The sequence below is a fragment of the Lissotriton helveticus genome, chromosome 3_1 (assembly GCF_964261635.1).
Source record: "Lissotriton helveticus chromosome 3_1, aLisHel1.1, whole genome shotgun sequence".
Taxonomy (NCBI): Eukaryota; Metazoa; Chordata; class Amphibia; order Caudata; family Salamandridae; genus Lissotriton; species Lissotriton helveticus.
In genome coordinates, this window is record NC_136061.1 from 1,836,702,267 (window position 1) to 1,836,715,444 (window position 13,178).

The 13,178-nt window shown below is 40.2% G+C and overlaps 1 protein-coding gene across 1 annotated transcript in view; it reads left to right on the plus strand.

Moving 5' to 3' along the window:
• LOC144823881 (mucin-2-like) overlaps positions 1-13,178 on the plus strand; it is a 1,553,567-nt gene that overhangs the window by 1,337,784 nt on the left and 202,605 nt on the right. Inside the window, exons 35-36 of the mRNA XM_078682769.1 lie at positions 2,098-2,202; positions 7,321-7,361. Of these exons, the coding sequence (XP_078538895.1) occupies positions 2,098-2,202; positions 7,321-7,361 (146 nt within the window). The remainder of the gene's footprint in view (positions 1-2,097; positions 2,203-7,320; positions 7,362-13,178) is intronic.

Below are 13,178 nucleotides of genomic sequence, written 5' to 3' on the forward strand. Positions count from 1 at the left end.
ACAGAAGAAATTCAGTCTTAGTGTCCCTGAGACTTAAGAACAGGAGGCAAGCTTAATTTCAAGCCCTTGGATATATTTTTCTCAAGCAGGTGACAAATCAAACAGCAAAGTCCTTTTCTCCTTTCCTTCACAGCAAATAGCCACCAGCAGACAGCAAACAGCACATGGGCAGCAATCCTCCTCAGCTTCTCTGTCAGTTCCCCTTGATTCCCAGAAGGGATCTAAAAGTCTGGGGCGTGGTCCCCTCTTTTTATACACAAAAATATGTTGTTCTCTGAAGGCAGAGAGTTTCTATACCCAGCCAAAACCAATTCTGTCCACTCTGGTACAGCTACCTGGCAGGAGCTGGAGACAGCATTGTTGAAGGGAGACCAGGCCCATTCAGGTGAAAGGAAATCTCTTTCCCCTACTCCAAAGGGCAGCCCAGGTCTATTCAGCCCAGCCCTGACTCCTCAGGCTCACTGGAGCCACTGCCCCTCTCCAGCCCCTGTCATCCAAAATCCAGACATACAATACACAAACCTAGAAGAGGCACACAAGATGGTTAAGCAAAAAAATACCCACTTTCTAAAAGTGGTATTTTCAAACACAGAATAAAAAATCACCCTCACCAAAAGATGCATTTTAACATTCCGAGTTCAGGCATACTAAACTTTATTTTCCTACCTTGTTCCCAGGGGTGGTTATGTTTATAAGATGTTATAAACAAACCCTCCATTCTGTCCTATGGGAACAAGTAGCCTTGCAATAGCGAAAAACTAATTCAGCAGAAATTCACTATCACGACATGCCACACACGCACAAGGGTATGTCCTGCCTTTCACATACAATGCACCCTGCCCACAGGGGTACCGTGGGCCTAACTTAGGGGTGACTAATCTGTAGAAAAGGAAAGGTTTAGGGACTTGCAAGTGGGTGCACTCTCCAAGTCGACATGGCCGTACTAGACTGCACACAGGTTCTGCAATGGTAGGACAGAGTTACATTGTACAGACTGCTTCTGTGTGAGGCACAATCAGTGCTGCAGCCCGCTAGCAGCATTTGATTTACAGGTCCTGGGCACACACAGTGCACTGTACTAGGGTCTGACAAGTAAATCAAATATGCCAATCATGGAATCACCAATCCATAACAACAATTTACCAAGGGAGCACTTGCACTTTGCAAGTGAACAGCAGTGGCAAAGTGCCCAAAGCATCTAGACCAACAGAACAGAGTCCAACACAGAGCAAAAACACAGGAGGCAAAGGCAAACATGCAGGGAGACCCACACCAATGGTGCCAGGCCTGACAGTGGTCTTACAATCAATACAGCACTGTTTCTGTCTTCAGTTCTTTTCACAGCAAAAGAACAAAGTGCTAATTCACAATGTGCTAAGCAAAGTGGTAATAACCTTTCTTGATGTAGGAATCCACAATATGAGTGTTTCCAAGGTAGCTAGACATCTGCACCAATGGAGAAATCTTAGTTTTAGAGTGGTGTGTTGATTTGGACTCTCAGTTAGGTGAAACCGTGCCTTCAGCACAACAACCCTTTCGAGTTGTTTTGACTGAAGTTGTAAGTGACAATTCTCTTATGTGGTAGAATTATGTCTCCACCAGTAATTTACTGATTAAAAATGCATAGGTCCCCCACAGGAGTAGACGGTCAAATACTTCACTTAATAGAGCCATCCTCTTTACAAACTTTATTTTGAGCTGTATAACATTTACAAAACAAATATGAGTGCAAGGCCTCATAGGCAACTTTTTCACTGACCAATGATGATGAGTGTATTTGGTAGACGTTGGGGACTCATTGAATTTGTCAAATATCACAGATGGTCTTAGTGGTGAAGTAGAATTTTTCTTAAGTGAGGGTTCTTATACATTGGATTGTTTTGTATTCAAATGCTTTTATTGCATAGGTTTCTTTTTAAAAAAATGCCAAACATTGCAAAGTTACATTAGAAAAAGAGAGAATGGATTAGAACAAAAAAAGTAATGCAACAACTGTAATTAATTGTCTCTTCAATGTTTTCATGATTCAAATATGATTTATACTGAGATGGAGGTCTAGCTAATGTTCTCTCTTAACCCTACATACCTGTTGTGCAGAATGTAACCCGAACCTCTGTCTTCGCCCACTGAATAACTGTGATCCTGGTTTCCAGTTCACTGTGACATTTGAAGAAGGAGACTGCTGTACCTCCTACGGATGTGGTATGTTGTTCATGTCAACACTTTATACCATACTTCTACATTTTAGGGGGGATTTGTTTCCATCTTTCAGAAGTCTTAAAACCCATGTCTTTATTGATGGAGCAATGCAGGGAGGTTCACCAAAAGATGTAGGGTTCCAGCAAATCTAGCAAGGACTGGGAAATGGGGCTGGTTTGTGCAGTTTATAGATAGGTGAGTTATTTTGAGCTAAGCTAAGCCAAGTCAATGTTGTGACCAACCAGTGACTGAGACTGGAGAAGGAAACAAGTGGGGCTCAATGAATTGGAGAAAGAGTAAAAGTGCTCACATAAGGTAGTCAATGGAATGAACTGAGGCTAAATCAAAACAAGCTACCGGATTCTAACAAGTAAAACAAAAATCATATACTTTCAGTTTTCGGTCTTCGAATGTGATAACAAAAACATTTGCATGGTTGAACCATTGTTTCACCACATGAATTTAGTTTTTGGTAAACTGGATCTCTTGAGCTTGTGTTAAGCTTCAGACCTGATTGCAAGGGCCAATATTGAGGTAGGCAAAAGAGGATAGGTCTTTATTTCCTAAAACAAATACAGAATAATAAGTCCTACATCTATGTACCATTTTGAATCAACTGTGACCCTGGTGTGTAAAGGAAAGTAGGTCTTTTTTTCCTAAAACAAAATACAGAATAATAAGTCCAACATCTGTGTGCCATTTTGAATCAACTGTGACCCTGGTGTGCAAAGGATGCTCAAACTAGATCAGCCATCCAGACAAAAAGGGGCTTATTTGCAAGCCCCTTGCACAGACAGTGCGCCACTTTTTCGACTATAAAAGGTGACCAACCAGCGGTGCAAAGGGCTTGTAAATAAGCCCCAGAGTTTATGTTCAGCTAACTTTCACTGGCATCAGTCATTGGTACGATGACTCAAAAGTTGCAGTAGTGTGGACTCCTGCATGGTGTAGATGCACCAGAGTTCATGACTCCCTTTCTGCCATAATGCCCATTCCACAGTCAATGAGGCCATGTCAAATGAAGGAGGAACCCAGACAGTAAGGGCTGCCATGACCTCACTAGTCCGTACTCTTGACATGTTATTAATTAAATTTAATTTTTAAAGACAATTATTGTATTGTATTGTATTGTAAGTTTTTGACAATTCAGAGCACAACAAAGTAGTTTTGATCCGTCACTATTACAGATCCAATTTTAATTTACATAACACTCCAAAACAGCACGAATTTCAACCAGAGTATACAGCAACAGAGTGCACAACAATACCACGCAATACAATCAGATAAAAGACAAGATGGCAGTGGAAGTAACACGATGTCTGCACCACTGTTAAGTTTGTTAGTACAATATGGAAAAAAGTATAGTGTGCTAAATAAATGGACACTATGCCATCATAGTAATGTACGTTAATATATGGAAAGTAAAATTCACACATATATACAGAAAGATTTTGATAATTCAGAGCACAACAACAAAGTAGTTTCGATTCTTCACTATTACAGATCCAATTTTAATTTACATAACACTCCAGAACAGCACAAATTTCAACAAGAGTCCATATGTAGAAAGTATTTATAACCTGATGTTCTGTTGACACGTATTCAATACTGGTTGAAAAGTAGATTTTGTTTTAAAACCACTATCTAAGCTTAGGTCAGTAGGAATATTCAGATCCATCAGGATCTGTGACACAGAAGGAGTACTATCTTCTTCTGTAGTCAAGGACAATAATGTTTGGATATCTTTTACGTCATGGCTGGTTCTATCGCTATATGTTAAATATGGTGCTGCCCGATGACTTTCAATTTTGGGAATCAATGCAAAGAATTTCTTCAACTTTAGCTTACGCACAAATTTATAATATCAATATTTATTTGGTTAAAATCAGGTTTGGAAACTGGACAAATGTTAAGGCCTTTGGATAACAGTTTTCTTTCATCATCATTCAGTTTATGTTGCGTTAAGATAACAATTGAAACCACATCAATCTTTTCATCATCCAATATATCATTTTTGACAGCAGTTTCCCTTGGACAATGTAACAAATTTATTTTTTCTGGGTCTTTGATCTGGTAACTTTGTATTGTATTGTATTGTAATTGCATTTATATAGCAATTACTACCCCTGACTAGACGTTGAAGCTCCAGAACCCATAAAGGATTAGTGTTGAATTAGTATAGTGAAATATGAAAGTAATTTGAGTGGTGGAGTGGTGGATAGCTTAGTCAGTTATTTGGATTTGGAAGAATAGAAGAGAGTAAGAGGTTTGAATTTATATTGTATTTTATGGATAGAAGAGGAAAAAAGGTTTGTATTGATATAGCGCTTCTTACCCCTGATAGGGTGTTGAAGCGCTTTTTTGGTGAGTAGCAGGCTACTTCAGAACACATAAAGGATTAGTGTTGAAAATTAGTATAGTAAAATATGAAGTAGTTTGAGTGGTGGATATGTTAGTCAGTTATTTGAATTGAGAAGGCAGTAATCTGGCAGGTAAAAAAGGGCAAACAGGTTTGCATTTATATAGCATTTGTAACCTCGATGAGGTGTTGAAACGCTTTGCTGGTGAGTAGCACGCTACTCTGAAACCCATAAAGGACTAGGGGTGAATTAGTATAGTGGAATATGAAATTAGAGAAGTGAACATGTTAGTCTGTTATTTTGATTGAAAAGGATAGTGGAGAGATAGAAGAGTTATGGGTTTCTTTTTTTAGGTCATTGCAGTAGGATGAGGCTTTTTGATGAGCGAAAAGGGTTTTTGGAGTGGTAGAGTTAGAGGGAAGAGTTTAGAAAGGTTTGTTTAGGTAGATCGGTATAGTAAAAGAGGTGTCAGATGATGTAACGAGCGGTAGGGTCGGAGAGAGTCAAGAAATGGTTATTTTGGGGAACATAGTAGTGGTATGGGGTTTGGAATAAATGAAATAGTGGGTGTAGAGGATATAATGATAGATGTGTAGGGTGAGAGATAGGGTAGTCCATTGGGAAGAGTAGTAGAAAGAGGTTTGAGATGAGTCAGAAAGTTGGGCTAGAAGGTATATTGAGAGAAAAATTTGAGGGTGAAAAATAGGGTAGTGCATTGGAAATGCTAAATTAGAAGTGTTAAATATATAGATCCATAAGTACATTGAAAGTATATAGATGCAGAAAGTAGGTAAGTATGTGTAGATTAAAGATATTGATAGAGGTATAGGATGAGACATAGGGTAGTGCATTGAATATGCTTTTTAGGAGAAAAGAAATAAATATATAGATCCAAGTACAAGGTAGGTCTATAGATGCATAAAGGAAGTGAGTATATGTAGATTAAAGATGCACTAGATAAACTCTGGTTTTCAAGTGTTATTGTACTTAAAAATGTATTTTATTTATTTTTTAACAACATAATTATTCTACATGTTTATACAAAGCAATACACAAAGATAGGTACATATCTATTTTACAAATAAATGCTTCTATACAGAGGGATATGCTGTATGTTTCTGTTAGTGTATGCTGCTTGTTGTGGGGAAGAGAAAATTCCTGAGTAGTTTTCTGAGGATAAGTTGGTTGTCAGCAGATCTTATGTTGGGGGTAAGGAGCCCTATAGTTTGGCTGCTTGAACAGAGAAGAATGCGCCACCCATGGTGCTTTTTCTTGTATCTCAGGATTTTGAGGCGAGGTGCCTCTCTAGAGCGGAGGTTCCGTTGTTGAATGCGTTTAGTGATTTTATTCCTGATGAAGAGCGGTCCCATTCCATAAATTGCTTTGTGGGTGGGTGATACAAGGCAGCTTGAATGAGGATCTTCTGGCAACTGGTAACCAATGTAGGGCTTTCAAGGCAGGTGAGGTGTGGTCTTGTGGTTTGATATGCAAGAGTAATCTGGCAGCTGAGTTCTGAATCCGTTGTAGTATTTTCATGGTTGTTAACGGCTTATCCGTGGTAGAGGCTATTGGCGTAATCGAGTTTGGCAGAACAAGGGAGATGGTAGCATGGGCCTTGTGTAGAAATCCAAAATGTGGGAAGATTAGTCGCCAAGTCTTTATAGTGGCAAAGCTTTATCTGGCTAGTTTGTCCATTTGGGCCTTCATCGATAGCTTGGAGTCAATGGTCATTCTGAGGTTTCTTACTTCTTTCGATACTTTAGGTGGTGATCCCAGTTCATCAGGCCAGGCGGCAAGTGGGTCATAATGTTTCCAATCGCCACACATGAGTGTTTCCATTTTGGAAGCATTCAATTTGAGATGGCTGCAAGTCATCCATTGATTCACGGCTCTGAGACAACTGAAAATTGGCGAGTTTCCAATGTCTTTGGGCATTCCAGTTTAAGGGGTATTTGTGTTGCATCTGCATAGTTATAGCACGTGAGGTGAAATTGCTTGATCAGTACTGGCAATGACTTTATGTGGAGGTTGAAAAGCATGGGCGAGATGCTAGAGCCTTGAGGGACCCCTGCTTTTATGGAGTATGGTTTGGATGAGAAAGGTTGGGTATGGATGACATTAGTTCTGTTTCGAAGGTAGGACGCAATCCAGTCTAGAGCAGTCCCCTCTATGCTGGCTTGTAAGAGTCTGTGTTTCAGAGTGTCATGGTCAACCGTGTCAAAGGAGAGGACCAAGAGTAGTGCAGCAACCTCGTTGTGGTCAGCTGTGTTCTTCAGGTCATCCCAAATGGCAAGGGGGGCAGAATATGTGGTATAGTGTTTTATTACTGCTCCTTTTTCTATCAGTGTATTAATATATATAGAACTTAATTTCTTTGCATGCTCTAGAAGAAGTGGCTCTCGAGAAAATTACATTTTAATAGGGATGAAACTGCTTTTATGGAAAATGGAGAAACTTGGTTTCTCCCAGCTCAGTGCCTTTGGAAGTTCTACAGATAAGCCACATACAAGTCCACTCTTACCCATTGTTTGTAAACAAACTCGCCTCGGTGCTGAACTATCTCCATATTTACTGAACTATTTAGGCATTTGGAGGCTTACCACAAAAAGGGTTCCAATATAAGTTGACAAGTTGAAGCAACGTTTAGAGAGAGACAAGAATTAAGAGAGGCCCAACACAAATGCTTAATTCTGTGTTGTGTGCTATGTTTCATCTTGTTTTTCAGAGGCATACAGACTAATCTGTTTTCTCACCCCAACAGTGCCGAAGAATGTCTGCGTTCTGAATGGACTTGAGTACCCGGTAAGAAACTTCACTTCACATTTGCACTGCATTCAATGCTGTTGGAAATAATGTAAAATTGTAGTTAAGGTTAGACACGTACACGCAGATCAGGAACAGAGTGATAAGGCTAGAGTCTTATTTGCAGTGGTCCAGTGGTGGTTTCTGAGTTTACAAACTATGGAACACTGAGAAAGGGCGAAATGTAGGGTTAACCTATTAGGAGCACTACACCAGTGATTTCCAGTATGTTGTCCTGAATCGAATGAGTTGTAGTAGGTGCTGTTAAAAATGCAGCATTACAATGTTTAAATATTGATGTGTGCTGTTGATTTAAAGTATTTGTATTTAAATGGTGTTTTGGTTGGTGGAATGCTCATGTGCCACGTGTGCTGTAGACTTGGAGCTAGTGATGATAATTTAAGTTGTGAAATGTATGCTTCTAGTGTCTGATGGCTTAATTCTTCGTGGCCAGCTTTTTATGCTGAGTTGAGTCGTTTGAATACTATTTCAATGTCGTTGATGTTGGTTTGTGTTGTGATGCCAAATTCTGTTGCATAATGTTGATTTGAGAAGTGCAAATACTGATTTGCGATGCGGAGCACCTGATTTGTCATATGGTTCTGGTCTGTGGTAAGAGAACATTTATTTGAGGCATATAAATGTATATAAAAGTTAATTCAGGTGGAGTAAAGACTGACATTAATGAGCACAAGTCCTGTTGTAAGATAGATAGTTGTTTTTTTTTTCCCTCCTCCCTGTGACGTTAGACGCTGGTGCCCATTTTCCACCCCGCGTTTCTGCAATTGTGTTTTTGCATACAACGAAGATTTACATATCCGGGATTCTTGATATACGTTCCTCGCCACATTGCCATTCAGGGTTATTTTAGATTGTCCCTGTTCACGAATTATAAATCGCCTAAACATACGACCAAGGTCGAACAGCACTGACAGTGAACAATAAAGTTTGATTCTTGTGTCGGAAATATCATTTTGTTGCTTTAGAGGTTGTACAACACTGTTAATGAACCATAAAATTTGAGGCTCGTGACGGAAATATCTTTCCCGTGCATTATAGGACTAATATTATGCTGAAATAAAATCAACACTATCTTTATGATTGGAGGAATACATTGAACTATTAAAGGTTTGATCATCAACTGCTATCCCACTGTTAGGAATATTTACATTGTACCAGGCGTTGGATCTTCAATGTTTTAGTAAATTTGTGGCTCCAGAAGAAGGCGTTTGGACACGCCGAAATGCGCGCCGAGTTTTATTGCACCCATTGACTAAAATTTACTGCTTAATTCTAAAAAAGTTTTTTAATGAATTTGTAGTTTTTTTTATATATTGTTTTACTTATGTACTGACATGTTATGTATTTTCAAATAACGATCAAAACGTTTTTAAATATGATTATTAAAATGGATATGCTTTTTTAATTAGTTACTTTTTGTTATTTCCCCTTTCTTCACTGGTTTCCATTATCAATTGCCTAGCATTTTGTACACATGTAAGATAGATTGATGTCAGTTTGAGCCGCATGGATGAATTGACTATTTTAAGTTTGAGAATGGTGCTCCTTGACCTGTGGACTATGGTTATAAGTGTGTGAATGTTATTTTTATGCATTCAGAAAGTGTATTTCGATTTGGTTTGCCCGAATGCTGATTCTTGTTGATCGCATGGCGAATTGACCTGGATGAATTTGTGCTTGTTTTTGTGCATAATGATTTAAGGCATGAGCGAATACTCAAGTAAAGCATGTGAATTGTGTTTTAAGGAGTTTGTATGATGATCTGAGTTGATTGTGAATTCTCATTTCACGTGTCATTTGAGGTTGGGGGATTTTTATTTGACGTATTCATGTTGGTTCAAGGGAGCAGATTCACTAAGGTGCACATGGATTTAGATCTATATTCATATGTGCAGCTGGCTAACATACATTAAAAGGGATCTGAGGAGGGTGACCTAGTAGTGTTCTAAAATGTGTTAGGGTGAGCCGGCTGAAGTGTGGCCATTAAGTGTCATCAAACCGAATCCAAAAGTGAGGTCACAAACATTAGTTAGATAACTAACTACCATTAGTTAATTTGTCATTTCAACAGCCAGGGTCTCTCAATTATACCTATAACCACACAAGCATACTCTTCCAAGCTGTGTAGAAAGTGTGGTATCATGCACCTTCCATCCCCATTTTTACAGGTCTTGTGTAGAAAGGAGCAACGTTACATTACATTTTCCAACTATAGAAAAAATATACATGTGGAAGAATTACAATTGTACAGACCGTTACAAATGATGACTAGAGGTCTGTGTAACCCAGCTTCATATATCTAAATTGGACATATTCTCAAATGATATTTACAATCAGCTGAGCAAATAGGACTTGCAAAATCTCCAAGTTGAATGCCTCCATAAGTTCTCATTATTTGTGTAAAACTAAAGATAGACAAAAATGCAGATTTTTGAAAAAAAACCTTACTATTCTCTTAGCAAAATTGAGATTGTTGTGGGAAAGGTTTGCCCAATGGGTGCATTTTTCTCATACAAATGGATGCACAACAATTGCACAAATCCACCTTTGTATTTCACTTCTCTCACATCGAGGATCGAAAAAGTCATTCTAATCAGTGAAGCATGAAACCACATACATTTCTTTTCTCAGGATGACTGTGAGCAGTGCACTTTCTCATTCAGTTTCAACACTTCCAAAGTTGTAATCATAACAATGAAGAATGCATGTAAAATCAAAATCATAAAAATAGGCCCTTCATCCCAAGTCTTCACAATTTTAGCCTCAACACTGCAAGAACTACACCCTGCTGTCATCAGAAAAAGCAGGCAGAAAAGGACCAGAACAAGACGAATGTCTGGCAACTGTGTATTCATTAGGGTATCACTTGTTCAAAGCTGGCTAACATTGCAGTTGGCCCCCTGAAAATGTGCATCAACGGTATCTGTTAGACCTTTTTCAGATGGTTTATCCCCAGACTTTTTGCTTTTCGGCCTCTTGTGTCTGACCTGTTGTTGTTGGTTTTAATGGCTCTGGGCACTTTACCTCTGCTGAACAGTGCTAAAGTGTATATGCTCTCTTTGTAAATTGTTGATTTGGATTGGTGTTTCCATGATTGGCTGAATTGATTTACTATTTAGTCCCTAGTACAGTGAACTGTGTGTGCCTAGATCAAAAAAGGTTGCTTAGCACATTGCTTAGCACATTTGCTTAGCACATTGCGAATTAGCACTTTGTTCTTTTGCTGTGAGAAGAACTGAAGACAGAAACAGTGGTGTATTGATTGCAAGACCACTGTCAGGCCTGGCACCATTTGTGTGGGTCTCCGTGCATGTTTGCCTTTGCCTCCTGTGTTTTTGCTGTGTGTTGAACTCTGTTTTGATGGTCGAGATGCTTTGGGCACTTTGCCACTGCTGTTCACTTGCAAAGTGCAAGTGCTCCCTTTGTAAAATGCTGTTATGGATTAGTGATTCCATGATTGGCATATTTGATTTACTTGTCAGACCCTAGTACAGTGAACTGTGTGTGCCTAGGGCCTGTAAATCAAATGCTCCTAGTGGGCTCTCAGCACTGGTTGTGCCACCCACCAAAGCAGCCTCTGAATGTAACTCTGGCCTGTCACTGCAGAGCCTGTGTACAGTCTGATTCTGGCATGTCAAATTGGCAAGTGCACCCATTGCCAGGCTCTAACCTTCCCTTCTTTTACATGTCAGTCACTCCTAAGGTAGGCCTAAGGTACCCTTGAGGGCAGGGTGCAGGGTATGTGAAAAGTAGGACATTCCCTGGTGTGTGTGGCATGTCCTGATAGTGAATTACTGGCAATTTCGTTTTTCACTATTCCAAGGCTACCTCTTTCCACTGGACATAATGGGGAGTTTGCTTATAACAACTTATAAACATAACTGCCACTGGGAACAAAGTAGGACAAATAAAGTTTAGTATGCCTGAACTCAAAATACTAAAATCCATCTTTAAGTGAGGGTGATTTTTACATTCTGTGTGCCTCTGCTAGGTTTGAGTATTGCATGTCTGGCTTTTGGATGACAGGGGCTGGGAGGAGCAGCAGCTCCAAAGAGCCTGATGAGTCAGGGCTGGGCTAATTAGACCTGGGTTGCATTTAGAGTAGGAGGAGGAGATTTCCTTTCAACTGAATGGGCCTGGTATGCCAAGTACAATGCTGTCTCCATCTCCTACAAGGAAGCTGCTCCAGAGAGGACAGAATCGGTTTTGACCAAGCACAGGGATTCTCTGCCACCAGAAAACAAAGGATTTTGGGGCATATTATCAAGACTGGGTGATAAAATTATTGCCGCTTTATCGGCAGGAAACTACCGCTAAAGTGTCGTTAAGGGACTTGATAATACGCTGTATAGAATTCCAAGAGAACCCAGGTTATACATCTAACCTGGGCTTCTATGGGAGTTCACCAGGGCATATTATCAAGCCCCTTATTGCCACTTTAGCGGCAGTTTCCTGCCAATAAAGCAGCGATAACGTTATCGCTGAGTCTTGATAATATGCCCCATTGTTGTATAAATATTGGGGCCCAGACCCCAGAGCTTTAGATCATTTCTGGGAATCAAGAGGAACCTTTGCCAAGGAGAAGAGCCGGAGAAGCTGAGGAGGAATATTGCTCCTGTGCTGTTTGCTGTCTGGGGTTGGCCTGCAGTGGCTACTTTCTGGCAAGAAAAGGAGAAAATGACTTTGCTGTTTGCTTTGTCCCCTGCTTGAAAGAAGATCTCCAGGGGCTGGAAACTGAGCTTGCCTCCTCTTCTGAAGTCTCAGGGACACAAAGACTTCACCTCCAGCTCCCCTGAACTTCCTTGCTGGGAGTTATGACCTGCAAAGAGGTGCCTGCTGTTGATTTGAACCTCTAGAGACTGTTTTTTGCTGGGAGCTGGAAAAGTAACGCATCTTCAAAGAAGCGAGACACATCCGCACCTGTTTCCGATGCATGGCTGAGGAAATCATCTCAGAGCCTGCCGCGGCTCAAGAAATCGCCACACGCGCATCAAGTGCACCAATCTCCGAAGTCTGAGATCATCGTACCGAGTTCGACACAAGGCCTGCTGTGCAGCTGCAAGAATCCATGCATCGTTCCAGATCATCGCAACACATTTAGGCGCCAAGTTTGTCACATCATTGGGGGATGCAGTAAGAAACAGATGTATCACCTCCCCTGCGCAGCAGTAAGGAAACGACACATCATCTCCAGGAGCAAGGAACCGGCGCATCCCCTTCCCTGTGGCCCGTTTTGTTTGTTTGCATCACGCATCCAAGGTGCTTTGTGCGAAAAGTGTCGCATCTGCAATTTGCTTAGAAATTAACTATTTCTACCATCCGAAAGTCATATTTGTATTACTATATTGTGGATTTTAGTTGTTTTGTCTTGTTTTGGTTTAGCTAAAGATTACCTATTTTTTCTAAACTGGTGTCCATTTGTAATGTTTTCACTGTATAACTGTATGTGTTCAGAAATGCTTTACACACTGCCTCTGAGATAAGCCTGTCTGCTAGTGCCAAGCTACCAAGGGGGTGAGCAGTGGTTATGGTAGTAGTGTATACCCTTTATCCTGACTATAAGCAAGAATCCCTATTTGGAGAAAGGTACCTGCCTCTGACAACTAGACACCCCAACTTCTAACAGTATGTTTATGCACACCATTTTGTTAATCTGTCACTTATTGTCTACATGTTGATCAGAGGTGTCAAAATGTTTTCATTTTTGTCACTTTTATGAACCCATCAGGCCTGAGTTCAAGCCAGAATTTCATACTAGAGTCTGGAGCCACCTCTCTTTCTTACAAACAAGAAAAC